Source organism: Grampus griseus (assembly GCF_964374135.1).
Source record: "Grampus griseus genome assembly, chromosome: 13".
In the NCBI taxonomy this organism is placed as follows: Eukaryota; Metazoa; Chordata; class Mammalia; order Artiodactyla; family Delphinidae; genus Grampus; species Grampus griseus.
The window spans coordinates 30,846,319-30,867,030 of NC_139007.1; the positions used below are offsets into that span (position 1 = coordinate 30,846,319).

General features: G+C 44.7%; 1 protein-coding gene and 1 pseudogene across 7 annotated transcripts in view; one reads left to right on the plus strand and one right to left on the minus strand.

The window, feature by feature from the left end:
* The window catches only part of FAXC (failed axon connections homolog, metaxin like GST domain containing), a 94,900-nt gene that overhangs the window by 39,098 nt on the left and 35,090 nt on the right, over window positions 1-20,712 (minus strand). For all 6 annotated transcript variants that reach the window (XR_014297613.1, XR_014297614.1, XR_014297615.1 and 3 more), the window contains one exon: window positions 18,700-18,923. Coding sequence is in view for 1 of the 6 variants with exons in the window: in XM_082668881.1 (XP_082525007.1) it covers window positions 18,700-18,923 (224 nt within the window). In the remaining 5 variants the exon portion in view is untranslated. The remainder of the gene's footprint in view (window positions 1-18,699; window positions 18,924-20,712) is intronic.
* LOC309831814 (small ribosomal subunit protein eS12-like) lies at window positions 1,204-1,616 on the plus strand (annotated as a pseudogene). Its single transcript has one exon. The product of its transcript is annotated as a small ribosomal subunit protein eS12-like (transcript).

The window sequence follows — 20,712 nt, forward strand, 5'->3', positions numbered from 1 at the left end:
ATAAATAAGAAAGCATCAGCCAGTGATAAGTGCAATGTAGAGAATTAAAGTAAGGTGATGTGATAGAGGGTGACTGACAGCTGTGTTAGACTGGGTGGTCAGGGAAGGCCTCTCTGTGGAGCTGAAATTTACCCAGAGACATGAATGTCGAGAAGGACCTACCGATGCACAGATCTGGAGACTGGGAATTCCAGGCAAGGGAAACAGCTAAGACAAGTGCCCCAGGGTCAGCATAAGCTTGTGTTTGTGAAGCGGAGAGAAGACAAGGATGGCTGGCACACAGTGGGCAAGGGTGAGGGTTAAGAAATGAGACTGGAAAGAAGGCAGGGCCCAGGCAGTGTAGGGCTTTGAAAGCCAGGTGGAAGACAACAGAGAAGGAGCAATCTAGAAGGACTTTTGGCACCCAACTTGAATAACTGAATGGAGGACAGTGCCATTCACAGAGAGAGGCCACAGGAGGGGACGCTGGTTCGGTGGGAGGGTGAGGGGTTTTCTGTTTGGGGATGTGCTGAATCTCACGTGGTTGTGGGGCGTCTAAGTGAAGATACAGAAAACAGCTGGATTCAGGAGATGAATAGAGGGTGGGGGGCTTGGCTTCTGAGACCAATCAACATTTAAGGAACCTAAAAAGGGGAGCAGGGAAAAAGGGTCAGAGAGAGCCAATGAGGAAGATAAAGGCTAAAAAGTGCTCGGCAATGATTTCTGGCTTCTCCTAGACTACTTCCGTTCAAATCCATGATAGCTGGGTGTTCCCAGACAAGTTTCCTCTTTGTGCCTAAGTTTCCCCACGGACAGGATCACTGTGAGTAGTAAATGACTTAATACATGAAAAGTATGCACCTGCCTGTGTTAGAAGGTCACACACACACACACACCCCAGCCAACAATCCGGCGACACCTGAAACAGCAGGAGACTAATGCCTCCTCATCTCATGCCCAGAAATCTGTAGAGTTGAAATGGAGGATGAAGCCTCCGGGGGAAGAGGAAGCCTGAATCCTCTGTACTTCAACACACCCAAGAAATGTCATTTCCATCAGCCTTACAGCAGGGAAGAGACTCCTCAAAGCCTCTCCTTCAGGTAAAAGTTTCCTACTTCTAAAAATCCAAAATTAAAAACTAAAATAAAGAAAAGTTTCTCTTTCCCTGTTGCCACCAAGCTGGCGGGTGTATTCCAGTTTCAGCTCCACCCGTAACCCACAGCCATGGCTGAGGAAGGCATTGATTTGCTGCTGGAAGGCGTAACAGACATTAAGAACACTTTACAGGAGGTACCGAAGACCACCCTCACCGACCGATGGCCTCGCACGTGGAATTCGGGAAGCTGCCAAAGCCTTAGACCAGCGCCAAGCCCATCGTTGTGTGCTCGCGTCCATCTTCGTGTGATGAGCTTGTGTGGGTCAAGCCGGTGGAGGCTGTTTTTGCTGAACACCAAATCAACCTAATTCAAGTGGATGACAACAAGAAACTAGGGGAATGAGGGGGCCTCTGTAAAACTGACAAGAGAGGGAAGCTCCGTAAAGTGGTTGCTGCAGTTGCGTGGTGGCCAAGGACTAAGGCAAAGAGTCTCAGTCAGGCCGAGGATGTCACTGAGAACTACTTCAAATGCAAGAAATGAACGAATAGGGCTTCCCTGGTGGCGCAGTCGTTGAGAGTCTGCCTGCCGATGCAGGGGACGTGGGTTCGTGCCCCGGTCCGGGAGTATCCCACATGCCGCAGAGTGGCTGGGCCCATGAGCCATGACCGCTGAGCCTGCGCGTCCGGAGCCTGTGCTCCGCAACGGGAGAGGCCACGGCAGTGAGAGGCCCGTGTACCGCAAAAAAAAAAAAAATGAACAAATAAAAAAACTTGGCTCTTGAAAAATAATAATAATTAATAACTAAAAGGCCAAAAGAAAAATAAGTCTTTTAAGAAGGCAGGCAATAAGATCTGGCTTTAATAAGATCTGGCAAAAAGGCAGGGTGTTATTTACCCTTTCAAGAGCGCTCTGCAGACAGGTGGGTTGGGGGCCAGGGGTCAGGATACAGTGGTTCATGATGTAAATGGGAGATAAGTGAAGAGAATGACTACTGATTCATTTCATAAAAAACTTCTGTGTGAAGGGAAGGCAAGAGACAGGACAGAAGTGGAGTGGTATTTTTTTTAACTTTTTTTAAATTGAAGTATAATTGACTTACAATGTTGTGTTAGTTTCAGGTGTACAGCAAAGTGATTCAGTTATATATATTCTTTTTCAGATTCTTTTCCCTTATAGGTTATTACAAAATAATGAGGTATGGAGTGGTATCTTTTTTAGACAGGGAAGACTTATATGGTAAGTAGAAGGAGGCTGTAAAGAAATAAGGGTTGAGGGAGATCAGATCGGTGCTTTGTGACCGCCTGGAAGGGTGGGATAGGGAGGGTGGGAGGGAGGGAGACGCAAGAGGGAAGACATATGGGAACATATGTATATGTATAACTGATTCACTTTGTTATAAAGCAGAAACTAACACACCACTGTAAAGCAATTATACTCCAATAAAGCTGTAAAAAAAATTAAAAATAAAACATATTATTAAAAAAAAAAGAAAGAAGGGTTGAAAGAGGGAAGAGATAACTTGAGGGGAAGGGGTGGAGGGGATGGAACTGAGTGCAGCGAGGAGAGGGAGGCCTCCCAGCTGCCCGGAGCACTGCCGGATGCAGACCACGAGGGCTGGGCTGAGGGATGGAGGACACTGGGGAGATAGCAGCTTCCCTGACGGATCTCAGGCTAGGCTGAGTGGGAGGGAAGTAAATTTGGGAAGGAGCAAATGAAATAATAGGGTGGGGGGAAGGGGAAGAAGGAAGAAGCCTGAGGTCTGGAGGCATCAATGCTGAAGTGTGGGAGTGAGGTGGGCTAAGATATGTTGATTGGTTCACCAAGGACCAAGCAACTGACTTACTGTACTAGGATACATCAAGTCACCATTTAATTATAATTCCTCCCGAGTTAGGCAGTCTAGTCAATGAATTTTGTCAAATTCAGTCAAATCAGCCCGAAAGAACACTGTTGGGACTCAGGGCAGGCCACTCAAAATATGTCACAGTGGCATATTGATTATTTTGAATTAAAGTCACTTAAGAAATGGCCAATGCAAGATGGACACTCTGACCCTCCTCTCTGTCTTCCTGAAAACAGGAGACCAATCTCCCATGTGGAAGGTGCACTCCTTGCCTCTGGAAGTAGAAGGACACCCTTACCACTCAGAGACAGGGAATTCAGGGCTGAGAAGCCTGTATAAACAAACCTCATTATGTCTTTAATTGACTACCCCAAGCCCAAACCCTGCTTAGATTCTTCACTAATTGAGCACCCAAAACCCAAGTTTCTTTGTCCTGTCAATTTCTCGCATATTGTTTCTTTGTCTAAAAAATATAAAAGCTCCCTTCCTTGGCCACTTCTTAGGTACCATTTCTATGAGACCTGCATGTTCGCAAATGAAAATTTCTTTTTCTCCTGTTAATCTGTCTTGTGTGTTAGTCCAACCACAAGAACTAGAGAGGAGTGGAAAGGGAAAGTTCCCCAATCCCACGACACAAATGCGGAGGGTTTCCATATCTCAGGAAAAGCACTGAGCCTTCTCATTCTGTGCTCATCCCTAACACATACATACCTACATAAGATTTAAGAATCTATTGTCTACATGGCACTATCTTGTGAATCTTTTTCCTCTTTTTTTCTTTTATTTTAATCATTCAGGAATTGGAACCCTGAAAATTTAAACACAAAGTCACTTTTCTCAGGGAAGAAACAGCTGGAACACCCCCAGGATAAAGCAAAAAACAGACTGCTTCTGTCAGAATTACATCAACCAATTTGTGTTGCTAAATAAGCCACAAAGATTTCCAAGAACTCAGCACTGATTAGCATTTCATTTTAATCTGCTAAAAGTAATTTCTTTTTGTTTTCGTGAATAATCAACATATTTTTACCAACTGAGATAGCAACAGTGAACCTGGAAAAGAAATGAGCCACAACTGCCTCTTCCCCATAACGATGCAAACACTTTATTTATTTATTTATTTTTGGCTGCACAGCAGGGCATGTGGGATCTTAGCTCCCAGACCAGGGATGGAACCTGTGCCCCCTGCAATGGAAGCGCGGAGCCATAACTACTGGACCGCCAGGGAAGTCCTGCAAACACTTTAGGATGAGCAGGGCTTGACCCCCCCCCCAATCCCTGGTTCTTTAAGATGGCCAGGCCCCCAGGCCTCCATTGCTCCCTCTTTCTGGAAGTCTGGAATGATGCGATGCCTGAAGAGAAGAGCTGCTGCTCTCTGAGCATCTGATCTAATGGTCCTCTCCATTAGCAACTGCAAGCAATTTAGAGTTACTGAATAATATGTAAGGATCTTTCAGAGTAGATCAGTTCACTTCAGTTAGCATCGGATTCCGATATGAAGTTGTAAAAAGCTTAAGCACTCACGGGGACCCAATCAATACAGGTAAAAATAGAATTTATGGTTTCCAGGCCAAATTATTACTATTCTTGCAGGTGATTTTAACAAACCACCAATGCAAATATACAGAAGTTGTCCTGCAGCAAAAGAAACGCGTTGTCATTAGCTGCACAGCCCGAGACCGGTTCCCTCGTCTCTCTGACCCTCATTTGGCTTTCCCTTCTGTGAAATAACTCTCTCAGGGGTGCTGTAAGACTACAACATCTTCAGGATGCTGTTAAAAACAGTGTCTAAAATTTATCCACACACACAAAAAACCCCTGCAGTCTGCGTAATAGGTTTGTGACACGGAAAGAAGGAAGGACTGGGCTAAGAACCATGAAGACAGACCCACCCAGCGTCACCCTAACCAAGACAGTTCCCTCATGTGGCCCCTTCCATGGCTCTTTACCCACCTGTCCTCCTTCCAGCACCCACCCGCCCTACAGTAAATGACAAACATATTTTATATGTTTTATAACTTGGAAAACTGTCTCTGCTCTTCTCTCCAGAGAATGAATATAAAATCACCAAATCATCAGAACTGAAAGGACCCCCAGAGACCATTTCTACTTAAACATCTTATTGCCTGTAAAAAGACTCCTCAGCTATTCTGATAGTGGTTCTCACCCTCAGGGGGTGACTCCAAAAAACAGCAGCTCCAACCACATCATAAGACAAGCCCTCCCAACTTTAGATGGGTCTGCTCTACAGTGCTGTCTTACCCTGAGTTGCAATCTGTTATTTAATCTCATACACACCCCAGTCCCCCTCTGTCCTCCGTTCCTCTGCCCAAACACGCCCATCACCTGCAACAATGCCTAAGTCACTACCCACTTTCAACACTTGAAAAAAGCTAGTTTATGACCCTTATATCTGCACTTTTCCACATTATCCATGCCCAGTATATTCAAATTCCTCATAGGAAAATTTTTTGAGACTAACCACCTTCTTAACTACCCTTCTCTGAATACACCCTAGTTTGGCCACATTCCATTTAAAAGATGGCTCCCAGAACTGACAATTGCATCCTTTGTTCAACAAACACTTGCTGAAAGCCTAACGTGTGCCAGGCGTTTGTTCAGACCCTAGAGGCAGAAACCAACCCACCAGGCCTGGTGCCCAGTCCAGCTGAGGAGACAGTCAAGCCTACCATGCAGAGAAGGTACAGGAAGTGCTCTGGGGAAGAAAGTACCAGGGGCCTGGGAGCATGGAACAGGTTTGCCTGACACACTCTGGGAGAAAGTTCCAGAAAGGCTTCCTTGAGGAAACAATTTTTTTTTTTTTTTTTTTTTTTTTTTGCAGTACGCAGGCCTCTAACTGCTGTGGCCTCTCCCGTTGCAGAGCACAGGCTCAGTGGCCATGGCTCACGGGCCCAGCCGCTCCGCGGCACGTGGGATCCTCCCAGACCGGGGCACGAACCCACGTCCCCTGCATCAGCAGGCGGACTCTCAACCACTGCGCCACCAGGGAAGCCCCGGAAACAACTTTTAAGCCGAGACATTATGCTTTGTTTAAACAGGCTAGGTTTTTATTAGCACCTCTGGAAGCCCATCAGGCTGGTGACATACTGAGATCGAAGTCAACTAAAATCCTTAAATCTTTTTTCATATGCCTCTCCCCACCTGTGCAATTCAATTTGGGGACCTAAGTACAGAATTTGACATTTATCCCTATTAGGTTTCTTCTTCTTAACGTTGACAGCTTTGATTCCCGATTTTTCTGTCCAATTTTTAGCTATCCTTCCACGTGGAGTCATTCGAAAACCATTAAGCTTGTCTTTGAAGTTGTCAACAGGTCTTTGAGAAAAGTCAAGAGCAGTGTCCCTGGAGATTCAGGTGATATCAGTCCATTAATGGGTACTGTGGAGGTTACAGATACTCAACCAAGCATGCACCCACCAACAATTAATCCAGGGGCTTTCAAACTTTTTTCTTTGGTAGGAGAAGTTCTCTATCAAACAAAATGAAAGAGATTCCCAATACATAAACAGGTAACAGAGGAGCTGCTCTAGGTGAAGAAAGGGTGGAAAGATCCAGCCATCAAGGGCTCGCTCTCCCCACCCCCCAACCAGACCTCTCAAGAAACCTTGGTGACACCATATGCATCCACGAAGCCCCCTGTAAAAACCAGCCATCTTGCACAAGCATATCATGAGAGACAGTCTCCAGTGATTTGAAGAAATCAAGGGATCGTCTATCCAGTTAGTAGGACCAGCAAGTCACGAAAACATAGTACAGTTGATCCTTGAACAACACTGAGTTTTAACTGCTGCAGGTCCACTTATACGCGGATTTTTTTCAATAAATACACTATATACATACGTGACCCGAGGTGGGTTGAATTCAATGACGTGGAACCCACAGATACAAAGGGCCAACTATGGGACTCGAGCATCTGAGCATTTTGGTATCAGCGGCAGGTCCTGGAACCAATTCCCAGTGGATACCGAGGGATGACTACAGTCCTTTTTGGTATGATTTATTCACAATGAACCAATAATAGTCCTTCAAGAAAACCAGCCATCTATTCAATAATTCATTCTAGTGTTTTATTTAATTATGAGAATCTACTTTCTCCATTCCCTTTTGGAAACAGGGATGATTTCCTATCTCCATCTTCTGACATTTTTCCTGGCCTCCTCATTTCTGAAAGATTACAATCAGAGTTCCAAGATCACATGGGAAATTCTTCACATACAAGGATATTGTTTGAGCCTAGAAACGTGAGCTCTGCTATATTATAAGCTTCCTAAAAGTAAACACCATTTTTATTCGTCTTTGTTTCCCAAGAGTCTAGCATAGCACCCGGTGCATAACTGATACAAAAATAATGTTCAAATAGTTTGCTTCTTAGTTTTTAGTTGTTAAAAAATACTGAAATGCTCTCTTTTGACCTTCTCACCTAGTTTAGATTTCAATTCAACATTCTATATAGAAGCAAATTATGAGTTGAGTGTTAAGACTTTATCCTTGCTGTCACTTAACTTCGTATCCTTAAAAAAACTTTTAAATGTCCTGAGCTCTCTTACAAACCACAAACCTCAATCTCCTGACATTACAGCTTTCTGCTCAGCTCTATAGAGCACCCTTGGCAGTAATAATAATTTCTTTGGGTATGCCTGTGACCAAAAATAACTGATGAAATGCATCACTTTTTCTAGAGAAAAATGCAAATTACTCACAAACGATTCATAAGTGGGCACCTAAGGATATACCAATTTTTATGTGCTCTGCCATGGTTAAACCTTGAGCTGCCCTAAAAGAAGGGAAAATTGACAATATAAGGGAGGCAGAGGAGGGTGGGGAAAGAGAGAGTTGTGAGTGCCTAGTAACTTAAGTTTCCTGTTACCATCTCAAACAAAAACCGAGCACTCTGGACAAAAAAAAAAAAAAAAATCCATACTATTAATAACCATAAGATTTCAATGTTTCAGTATTATAATCTTCTTTATAGATAAAAATCTTTGTAATATTTTTCTTAGGAAAAACCCCAACAGGCTTAATTATTTAGTAAATAGTCGTACCTTGGGGTATCGGTTCCAGGACTCCCGCAGATATCAAAATCCGCGGATGCTCAAGTCCATTACTCGACGCTCCATATCCGCAGGTTCCGCATCCACAGATTCAGCCAATCTCGGATCCTAAACATAGTACAGGAGCCACGCTTGGTTGAATTGCAGACGCGGAACCCAGGTGGATAAAGACAGCCGGCTGTATTGATAAATATGTACAATTTTATGACTTTCGAAACTGTGAGACTCAACTTCAGAAAGTATTGGTTTTTTGTTTTTTGTTTTTTTTGCGGTACGCGGGCCTCTCACTGTTGTGGCCTCTCCCGTTGCGGAGCACAGGCTCCGGACGCGCAGGCTCAGCGGCCATGGCTCACGGGCCTAGCCGCTCCGCGGCATGTGGGATCTTCCCGGACCGGGGCACGAACCCGTGTCCCCTGCATCGGCAGGCGGACTCTCAACCACTGTGCCACCAGGGAAGCCCGAAGTATTAGTTTTTATTCCTACCAACAGAGGTTAGTGCCTCTTCCACACCCCTGCAGCTACTTCACACTATTAAAAAAAAAAACAAAAAAACTTTGCCAGTTTGATTGACAGAGTGGTGCCTGATTTTTTAACTTGCACTGCTTTGATTACTAAAGAAATTGAACACTTTTCATGTGTTTATTATTTGTATTATTTTTGCAAATTACCTTTTTATGTCTTTTGCCCAATTTTCCCTTTCAGGCACTCACTTTTCTTACTGACTTGCAGAAGTTCTTCACAAGTTCAGTAATATTGCTTTGTCACATGTCACAAACATTTTCCAACTTACCATTTCAATTTTAACTTTATTTATGGTGATGTTTGCTTTCTTTTTCTTACGTAATCCACCAATCCAACCTTTCTTTTTATAGTTTCTCCCTTTGGTGACATTAATAGAAAAATATTCCCAAGTTAACATTATATAAATGTTTCCCGTATTTTATCCTGGCATCTTTACAGTTTTATTTTTTACACTGAAGTGCTTAATCCATTTGGAATTTATTCAGGTATATGACAAAGTCTGGATTGTACTTATGTTGTTCCAGATGGTTAGCCAGCTGTCCCAACACCATTTCACTGAATTAATTTATCTTTTCTCCACCGATTCAAAAGGCTGCCATTTTCATATACTTCCTCTCCACTCATGCACCTGTCTCCCAGGATCTCAAACTCGGCATATCCACAACTGAAATTCGTGATCGCCCCCTTCTCTCCAGTGATCCCCAGCTCTGGGAAGGGCTACTTTGCTTATTACTCCATTTTCGTGTTGAGAACTTGGTTATTCCTCACCCCTGCCCTCTCCATCACCACCTCCCACCCCCACACACACATTTAAAATCACTAAATTTTATGCCCAACTCTATGGCCATGGTCGTAGTCCAAACGCCATCTTACCTTTCCTGGACTGCACCAGCATCCTCACTGGGCCCCGAACCCAACCTCGGCCCCTCCAGCGGGTTACACATAAATAAGGTCCCGCCTCTTCCCTACTTTCAACCTCCTATGGCTTTCACTGCTCTTCGAACAAAGCCTGCGTTCTTTACGTGACGTGGAAGGCCTGTATGATCTAGCCCCTGCCTACCTCCACCTCATGCCACACCTCTGCTCTCACACAGTTTCCAGATACACTGGCCATCTTTTCATTCCTTGAAGGCTCCCAGCTGCTCTTCCACTCAGAGCCTTCACGGGCGAAGTTCCTTCCACGTCCCATGCTCATCTCCTCCCTGCCGCATCCAATTCCTCTTCCCCACACACATGCCTGCCTAACCCCCGTTTATCTTCAGAGCCCAGCTTAAATGTCATCCCCTCAAAGTAGTCTTGACCATGTCAGTTTCCCCTGCCAAAAAAATGCCCTCATTGCACCTGGTACTTCTCCAGGGTGGCACTTCTCACGAGTGTTGCTATTATAAATATTACAAGATCTCCCTCAGGGGGCAGTTCTAGTAGCCAGGGCTGTCCCCAACTTGCTCACAGCCCCTCTCAAAGATCTGAAGGCATGTGTGCCCATACAGTCAGACTCATACAGTCCTAAGTCAAAGGCATTACCTTTCAGTCTGCATTCTAATTATTACAAGTATACTCTCCCTCCTAAGGTCTCTGGCCATGGCTGAAAAGAACATTCTTTGATAGGAAATTGCAGTTTCCACCTAGAGAGCCCAGCACTATTTCTGGGCTCAAACAATGAATGCTCTTAAAAGCATTCACAAATTTCAATTTTTCACTCAGAAAGTACTCTCAGATCCACAGATCCTGGACTGCCACATTGGCTGCCTGCTAAACGTGTCCTGACGTTCATTCATGCTTTCCTTCATTCATCCAGCAGTTATTTATTGCCCACCAACAGTGCCCGGCTGAGCCTCATAACTGAAACTGTACCTTTATTATGCTCCCCCATATGATTGTCTCCCAGATCAACTCTAGCTGCCAGTTATTCATTTGCTTTTCCCATGACGTAAGTGCTATGTCACCATGCAGGGTCTATAAAAGTCCAGTCAAAAGCAAACAAACGTTAGAGTTCAGTCCTCTGTGCTGCTTCGTCACAATCAGGTAAATGGACAGCTTCTTTAAGACCCCTTTGTAATAGTCTGAACTATCAATACCACCGACACCCCCGTCCTGCGGCCTGTTTCCCCAGCCTGAGCCCGAGGGTGAGTTAGAGACAAGAGAAGAAATTCAGATCCAGCCTCAACCCACCCCCAATGCCCACACACAAGGAGCTGCCACCTCAACTTTCCTTAATAACCCTCAGTTCCGGTCCACCTGACAAAAGCTGCTTTCCAAAAGCATCATACTGCGATCTTACGTTGTGACTAGGAGAAGCTTGAGAACCACAAGACATGGAGCATAAAACTGCAGAAAAATGACTTCCCTGGTGGCACAGTGGTTAAGAATCCCTGCCAATGCAGGGGACACGGGTTCAAGCCCTGGTCCCAGAAGATCCTACATACCGTGGAGCAACTAATAAGCCCGTGTGCCGCAACTACTGAGCCTGCACTCTAGAGCCCGCGAGCCACAACTACTGAGCCCGCATGCCACAACTACTGAAGCCTGCATGCCTAGAGCCCGTGCTCCACAACAAGAGAAGCCACCGCAATGAGAAGCCCGTGCACTGCAATGAAGAGTAGCCCTGGCTCGCTGCAACTAGAGAAAGCCCGCGTGCAGCAACGAAGACCCAACACAGCCAAAAGTAAATAGATAAATATTCTTTTTTAATGCAGAAAAAGTTTGGCAACAAACTAAGCCACACTCCCCAAAGATAGCAGCTCCCGTGCTGCAGCTACAAGACCCCTAATCTATTTCTTACCGAGCCCGGCTTCCTGCTCGGGAGTCCCAGCTCTCTGAGACCAGCTCTCTTAAAATAAAGTCCATATGTGACAAACCCACTGCTAACATCATACTCAACAGTGAAAAGCTGAAAGCATTTCTCCTAAGATCAGAAACAAGGCAAGGATAACCACTCTTACCACTTTTATTCAACAAAGCATTGGAAGTCCTAGCCACAGCAATCAGAGAAGAAAAAGAAATAAAAGAAATCCAAATTGGAAAGGAAGAAGTAAAACTGTCACTGTCTGCAGATGACATGATATTATACATGGAAAATCCTAAAGATGCCACCAGAAAACTACTAGAGTTCACCAGTGAATTCGGTAAAGTTGCAGGATACAAAGTTAATATACCGCATCACCACTTCTGCTCCATAGCAAGGTTTTTCAGTCTGGAGGGATGGAACCCCAAAGGCATTTCTGATTAAAATTGGGCTAGAGATTTTCTATTACTAATCACAAAGCCAGTTTTAATCTTCTATATATTATTTAACTAAAGAACTAAGTGATCAGTTGAATATCTATGCATTTAAAAAATGAAATTATTTACAACCTGAAAAATAAACAAATAAATAAATTTTAAATGATTTTATTTTTCAGTTCAATAGCAAAATACAATCATTCTGAAAAATTATACCACATTGTAACTATACACACTGAAAAGGGTGACATGAAGCACATGTGGCAAGTGACTCACTTTGCTGCCTTTGAAAGGAAGCACTACTTTGCATCCCTTTCCTCTTTAATAAATAGCCAAGATCACACATTGGTGTTTATTAAAATAACCAATAGATTTGGCTCTTTTTTTTTTTTTTTTTTGCAGTACGCAGCCTCTCACCGCTGTGGCCTCTCCCTCCACGGAGCACAGGCTCCGGACGCGCGGGTCCAGCGGCCATGGCTCATGGGCCCAGCCGCTCCACGGCACGCGGGATCCTCCCAGACCGGGGCACGAACCCATGCCCCCTGCATCAGCAGGCGGACTCTCAACCACTGCGCCACCAGGGAAGCCCAGATTTGGCTCTTTGACATGTGCCAACCCAATGGCAACAAAGACTCTGAAAAATAAAGACTCCCCAAGCCATTTTCATGACTCAACAAAAGGCTTCAGACCAGGAGGGGAAAGTGCATTTCACTTTATATTAATCAAGTATAGTTGGCTGGAAATCAGCTTGTTTTTCTCACTTTCATTTACAAATTCCACCTTATTACTTGACTCTTTCAATAACAGCTCCTAAAAAGGAGACCTTTTCTCCTCAAGTACTTGTACACTTCAACCTGGAGTTTTAACACATCTCTGTTGGGAGCCAGCCTCCTCAGGATGGGGGTGACTTCAACTCACAAAGCCCAGGAAATGGACATCAATGATGAGACTCCATAATTTGTGCTGCTCTCAGCCTCCAAGATCAGCATCATAAAACAGCTTGTACCTTGGAGATGACATTTTAACTTGCCAGTTAAAGTTCTGGCAACTTCAGACAATGCTCTAAAGGAGTCATCCTGACATAACATAACACACACTCCACTTTAAGTCTCAGCCCCCAAGGAACTGCAGGGTAGCTGTTGGGCCAGGAAATAGCAGGGGACTAGAGTCCCACAGCCTGGATTTGATTCCTGCCTCCACTTTCTACGACTGGCGCAGCTGTGGACAAGTCACTCAACCTTCCTGTGCCTCGGTTTCCTCATCAGCCAAAGGGGTGCTGTTTCTTTATACCAGATTCCATCCTCTATTCTTACTTTAATCTCACCTCTAATGGCCACAGCTGGGGATCTCTATGCTAATGAGGGATACAGCTACATATTTCTTATGTTCATTCTGTCTTATTTTCCTTCCACTTCACGTGCATACTTGTAGACTCAGGATTAATAACAGGACAGAAATATGAGCGAGGCAGAGCGCAAAACAGAGTTTTACTGATGAATCTTAGTCAGCTTTTATGGCATCAAATGTGATACCAGTCACACGGAATTGCATGGTATAGAATACTTAATAATAGAGGAAAATATGTGCAATATATTAAACAGGGAAAAGACAGGTTGGAAGATTATATATGTGTGTGTACACAAATACACACACATATATAATACAGGTAATCATATATAAGATTCAAAATTATGCATAAAAATATTGGAAAGATACACACCAAAATGGTAACTGTGGTTAGCAGTACATTATAAGATTAAGGACTTAATCTTCCTTCTCTATGCTTTTCTGAACCTTACCAAATTTCTTTTTTTTAAATACTTTTCTGATATTTTTAAAAACTTTTTTGTTAAAAATTTATTATTTATTTATTTATTTTTGGCTGCGTTGGGTCTTCATTGCTACGCGCGGGCTTTCTCTAGTTGCTGTGAACATGGGCTCCTCTTCATTGCGGTGTGCGGGCTTCTCACTGCGGTGGCTTCTCTTGTGGAGCACAGGTTCTAGGCATGCGGGCTTCAGTAGTTGTATCATGTGGGCTTCAGTAGTTGTGGCTCGTGGGCTCTAGAGTGCAGGCTCAGTAGTTGTGGCACACGGACTTCGTTGCTCTGCGGCATGTGGGATCTTCCTGGACCAGGGCTTGAACCTGTGTCCCCTGCACTGGCAGGCAGATTCTTAACCACTGCACCACCAGGGAAGTCCCTCAAATTTCTATAATTAACTAATAAATTTAAAAATCAGAAAAAAGATTTTCTTCACAAACATTTTTTTCCCCAGAAAACAATGTTCCTAGTGAACTTGTATTACATACAAAATCTGTAAAAGTGATAATGGTCATAGCTAATACTTATTTGGCATTTATTATGTGCCAGACACCGTAGTAGGTATATTGCATAAATCAGCACCTTTAGTCCTCACACTCTCTAGCTTCCGACCCCCATTTTACAGGTGAAAAAAACAAGTTATTCATGTGAAGTTGCACAGCTGGCAAGTGGTGGAGCCCAAGGTCTGAGCCCAGGGATCGGACTCCAGAACTCCCTCCTGTGCGACCACAAGGCTGCCTGCCTCCACCCACACTGCTTCCCAAAACCTAACATTTGTTTTTAATTTTTACATCTTTCATTCTCTTCAGACTCTTACCCTTTGGGGCGGAGGATGGAAATAGACAACGTGTGCCCTTCTTGCCTGAGGTGACAATCAAGCACCTACTACGTGGAGGGTATCTCTGCTTTAAACAGAGGGGTCGGGCTTCCCTGGTGGCGCAGTGGTTAAGAATCTGCCTGCCAATGCAGGGGACACGGGTTCAAGCCCTGGTCCAGGAAGATCCCACATGCTGCGGAGCAACTAAGCCCATGGGCCACAACTACTGAGCCTGCGCTCTAGAGCCCGTGAGCCACAACTACTGAGCCCACATGCTACAACTACTGAAGCCCATGCACCTAGAGCCCGTGCTCCGAATCAAGAGAAGCCACCGCAATGAGAAGCCTGCACACCGCAAGGAAGAGTAGTCCATGCTCACCACAACTAGAGAAAGCCCAAACGCAGCAACAAAGACCCAACTCAGCCATAAATAAATAAATAAATAAATAAATTTAAAAAAAAAAAGAGGGGTCAGGGGACCACGCAGAACTAAACAGGGACTGGCACTGACCACTAGGCGACCCCCTTATCAGCTCTCACAGCACCTTGAACCTCTCCTTCCTGAATTTCCTCTCCTCCTTGTACTTTAACTTGCTTGCTGTTTAATTGCTTCCAACATGCCACGCACCGTTCTGAGCACTTTACATGTATTACTTTTCTTCTCGTGGTGATTGTCCCCATTTCAAACATAAGGAAACTGAGGCCTAGAGAAGTTAAGAAATGTGCCCAGGGTCTCAGCTAGTTAGTGCGGAAGCTGGGGTTTGCCTCTGGCTCTCGGGTCATCACTCTCGAATGAGTCAATCAATCAATCAATCAAGGTACACCCTCCATTTTCTAAAAATCCTTCTCTCTCTTATTAGGATTGTTTATTTTTATTTCTCTAGATACTAAATATTTCTGACAAATTCTATTTCTAATATTTGAAATTTTTATTGCCATTGTGAATGGATTTTTTTAATTATATTTTCTAATTGCTTATTTGGCATACTCAGGAAAACTATAGATGTCTGCATGCTTGTAACCTTTGCAGACTTACTGGACACTCCCATTAGCTGTTATAACTTTAGTTGATTCTCCATTATTTTAGCTACTTAATCTCTTAATTTCAGTAAATAATAATTCTGACTCCTCCTTTCCGACATGAAGATATCATTTTTTCATGTTGTCCAGCTATGCTGTCAGGCTCTCCCACCTCCGTGTTTCCTGTATGATAAAGTATACATCTCTGAGCATGATAATTATTACCCTTTATAATATGGCCCCAACTACCTTTTGATCTTCATTTCAACCATGATCCCAAAATGCCCCTCACCCAGGACTCCTTTTCTCGTGATTTGCCTGGGAGACCCTTCCTTATTTTCTGCATGGGGACAACTGTTTACTTTCTTGAGCCAACACAGTTGCTGCCACCTCTCCTAGAGCCCTGCACGGTCCTCCTGCCTCTTTGCCCCTGGGAGCACAGACCTCTATCACGGGCCCTACCGCAGCCCGACTCGTGCACTTGTGCGTGGTAACCACTTCTTCAATGGAGCGTCAGATCGTAAAAACTGTAGATACTACCCAGGCCACATTTGATCTCTGTTGGATTTTTTCCTTACATTGTAATAATGTAAAAATGATTCTTAGCTCACAGGCCATTTAAAAAAACAAAACAACAACAACAATAGGTCACCAGCTATGGGCTGTAATTTGCCTGCTCCTGGCTTATAGGTTCATCCCTCCCACTCGACTATAGGCACTTGAGAGTGGGAACAAGCTCTAACTCATCTTTGTAATCAATCTCTCAGCTCCTGGCACATAGAAGGTGTCAAATCACTGAAGTCAGTTGAACTGAAACAGCAATAACTAATTTATCCTAATGAGTCAAATACATCCCTGGACAATTTCCCCAAATCTTGAAATAATTCAATACAAAGTCATTTTGCATTTTGAGTCTCTTAGGCAGCTGGGCATTAAAAGTAAGCTATACAGGGCTTCCCTGGTGGTGCAGTGGTTGAGAGTCCGCCCGCCGATGCAGGGGACACGGGTTCGTGCACCGGTCCGGGAAGATCCCACATGCCGTGGAGCAGCTGAGCCATGGCCGCTGAGCCTGCACGTCTGGAGCCTGTGCTCCACAACGGGAGAGGCCACAGCAATGAGAGGCCCGCGTACCGCAAAAAAAAAAAAAAAAAAAGTAAGCTATAACCCTGGGTGAAGGGAGAAATCGCTGCTTTCTGCCTCATTTAGTAAGAAAAACTATGATGTTCAGCCCCAGAGCCTCTCCCTCCCCAAATGCAGAAAAAGTGCTTCTCCTCTGATAGAGTTCAAAGCGAGACTGCTCCCTGGGCCCCCGTACAGAATATAACTCTAGTAAAATCCAGCTTTGCAAGTAACCCACTCAGTTTCTCATCCTAGAAAATCACCTGGACTTGGGATGCTGTTGTGAATACTTGCCACTGACAGCCTAGCCATCAGTGATTCACTTGTCTCCCATCTCACCATCACTGGGGTGGAAGCATTCTTCCGAGTCTTTAAATACCAGAGGGACACTGGCGTTATCGTTATTATTGCTATCACCCTGCCCCCAGGTTCTCCCAACCAAAAATGCTCTATAGAAGGGAGACGATCACCCCACTCTAGTTAAGGAACGAACACTGTTGTTAGAGATGAGCTGTCATCACTTCAGGGTCTCCACTCCTGGCTTTCTGGGGCTCCCAGCAGCGTGAGTTGGGAAGGAAGCCAGGAGCAGACAGAGCTGCTGCTAGGAGGAAATGGCCCTCTGTGCACCTGCTCTGTGTGAGGCCGAGAGTCTGATACTAAGTTTCCAAAGGAACGAGGCAAACTCGAGGCAAATTCCATTCATACCTACATCAGGCAGGCCCACTTGGGCCCAGGGAGGCAAAGCACCAGGAGGTCCAGACAGCATCAACCTCCAAGCCAGGCAGGGCTCCTGAGTGTCTATTTTGAGCAGGAGCCCAACGGCGTCAAACCCCCAACATGACAAGGCTGGCCAAGAGCTGGATGCCCTGTTGGGCTCTCCCCCTGCAGGCCATGTTCAGGGGAGGACTCCAGGTCCAGTAAGTGGAGCGAAGAGCATGAAGAAGCCCGTGAGAGTGGGCCACCCTGCACAGGGGTCGTTACACCCAGCACAGCCCCCCGTTCCTCGGCACCAGGTAGGTTTCAACAGAACAAATCCAAACCCCACTTCCTGGAGGAGATGAAGTACCCAGTGTGCTCCAGAATGGATAATGAGGGTACTGAGAGGGGGTCAGTGAAAACCCACTGTCCCCAGACAAAACCAGCAGCCCCGAAAGACTAGGTCCTATGACCTTGGCTCCGTACACGTTAGTTGTTCCCAGGAGAGGCCGTCATTCCACACACTGAAGCTCCTGAATTCGAATGATCTGCTTGTGACCTGTCAGAGCTGAGACGCAAACTCTGTCCAGTACAAAGTCACATCAGCCCAGCCACCTCCAGCCGACCAGGTGAGCAAGGGAGTGTCCCTCGGCTAAGCACCCTCACCCACCCACGAACAGAGGCCGCTCTGTGCTTCTCTCTGAGAGGCTTCCCAACAAGCTAAACCCACTGGGTGCAGTAAATACAAAATCAGAAGAGTTAAAACATGCTAATAAGAGGAGGACTCGGATTACAAAGGGAAATGAAAGAGGTGAGAAAATGTCAAATGTTGCACGTGTACTCGGGCTGGGTCAGCATCTCTCTTAGCCTGATGTTGACAGTACCCAGTCGCATCTTCTGAGCAGATGTGTTTATAAACAGCCTTTTACCCTGACCTGTTTATAAATAGAAGAGCTTCCTTGCTCAAAATCCCCCTTGGCTCACGACACATTCAGAAATGCCAGCATCACTTACAGCTAGTTAGTAATGCTACACCATGTTCCACGTTCTCTTTACACAAGGCCACGCCACACTAGAAACAGTCATGCTCTAGTGATTAAAAAGAGAGACAAGTGGGCTTCCCTGGTGGCGCAGTGGTTGAGAGTCCGCCCGCCGATGCAGGGGACACGGGTTCGTGCCCCGGTCCGGGAAGATCCCACATGCCGTGGAGCGGCTGGGCCCGTGAGCCATGGCCGCTGAGCCTGCGCGTCCGGAGCCTCTGCTCCGCAATGGGAGAGGCCACAACAGTGAGAGGCCCGCGTACCACAAAAAAAAAAAAAAGACATGTGCTCCTGAAAATTAGGGGACTTGATTAAATTGTGCGACTGCAACCTACATGTGGAAGCAAAGAAACGAACAAAAATAAAACTTTAAGTCAGTAAACTAACAGTGCTTTACTAATCATGCAAAAAGTAAGGATAGAAAATATAGAATAGAAGACATGGTACGTTACCCAGAAGCCCTGCTAAAGACCGCATGTCCTTCTCCATCAGCATGTAAATCTCTTCCTCTGAGAAGCGGCCAATGCCGTGGCCGTGCATCTCGCGTTTCACGATTCCTTTCGTTATGTGGCACACGACCCACCTCAGCAGGTTACTGAAGGGACCGCCACCACTAAGAGAGAGCATCTTCCGGGTCTCATTGAGATTGTCCACCCACTGGCAATAAGCTAAGGTCCTGCAATTGCGTGGAAACAAGTTACTACTGTGCGTTAGATATATAGCAGGTCCACAGAGTCAAGTTCCAGTGAGGGGTTGGGAATTTAGCACACTCTGGAGGACTGAATCATTGCAGCTTTTCCAAAGAGCAGTCTGCACGGCAGATATTACAACAGACTCTAGTCCATGCCTGGACTTAGGGCCTGAGGGAGAAACAGTGACAAACGCAGATAGCTTGCCATGCTACCATCCCACCAAACTGCAGCTGCCCACAGATCCCCCAGCCCCCAAGGCCATGCTTCTGCTTTCTCTCAGCCAGCCCCACAGAAAACAAGTAGACACCCACTTTAAAAGGCTTTTAGACAAGACAGTGAGTACCTACGTGGCGGGGTGGGGGGCATCGGGAAGGAGGCAGCAAGGACTGGGGTGCTGGCTTCATTCTTTCTTGATCAAAGTAATGGTTACAAAGGTCTGTGCTCTGTGGGTTTTTTTTTTTTAATTTTTACAGTGATTTACAATGTTGTGTTAGTTTCAGGTGTACAGCAAAGTGATTCAGTTTTATACATATATATATATATATATATATATACTTATATACATGTATTCTTTTTTTACATTCTCTTCCATTATAGGTTATTACAAGATATTGAATTTAGTTCCCTGTGCTATACAGTGGGTCCTTGTTGGTTATCTATTTTATATATAGTAGTGTGTGTATTTTAATCCCAAACTCCTAATTTATCCCTCCTCCCCTTTGATAATCATAAATTTGTCTTCTATGTCTGTGAGTCTATTTCTGTTTTGTAAATAAGTTCATTTGTATCATTTTTTTTAGATTTCACATATAAGCGATATCATATGATACTTGTCTTTCTCTGTCTGGTGTAGTTCACTTGGTGTGATAATCTCTAGGTCCATCCATGTTACTGCAAATGGCATTATTCTTTTTTATGCTCTGTGTTAATTAATTAAGCTGCACATTTTTATCTTATACACTTTGTGTATGCATTTTATATTTCCTGATATGAAAGGATTTTTTAAAGAGAAATCTTTTTGACAGGATCAGGGAATAGGTATAGCTGTCTATGTTTACTATAACCATATAAATTATAAATAGTACATAAATGATTCATTCTCCAGAAAGGCAGCTCTCTGCTTCGGTTTGCTCTCCAGGACCCTCGAGTGCGCATGAACACCAAAGGAACTTGGTTGGATCAGTCTTCCCATCTGGGTGGTGCTCATGGCAAACACCCACCCGTCCAGGGGCTCCTGCGTAGTATGTGTGTACAGCTAAGCAGCTATTCACTGCTCACGTGCTATGCTGGTTGCAATACCCAGGCCTTTGCTGAGTTTGTTCTCTGAACCTGGGCAATTGTAGGAATGTTTTTATGGTTCATAGTGTTGGTAGATAGAAATTAAAAGGTTTTCCTACTGAAGGCTAAGAAAAACGTAGCTGTAGGCGTACAGGCAGAAGATGTTTTAGCTTTTCCTCACAGTGAGCAATAAAAGCTGTACTGGAGTCATCCCTACTCCCACTGTTGGTTGATACAGCAGTAATGGTCACTTGGAAAACATCAGAGGAATGAAAATATTTTTTACAGAGAGAACGCAAGGGTTGATAGCCAACTGTAGCTGCTTTCCACCTCAAGAAAAAGAAACAAAAGCGGAAAATAAGGCCCTGAAATGTTGATCATTTTATATAGTTCTATTCTTTTCAGTGCTCTTTCCTGAGTATGAAAATAAGAAAAAAAAAAAAGATTTCTCTCACCTTTTGAAGCCTTCCTGATTTTTACTGAAAAGTCCCACAA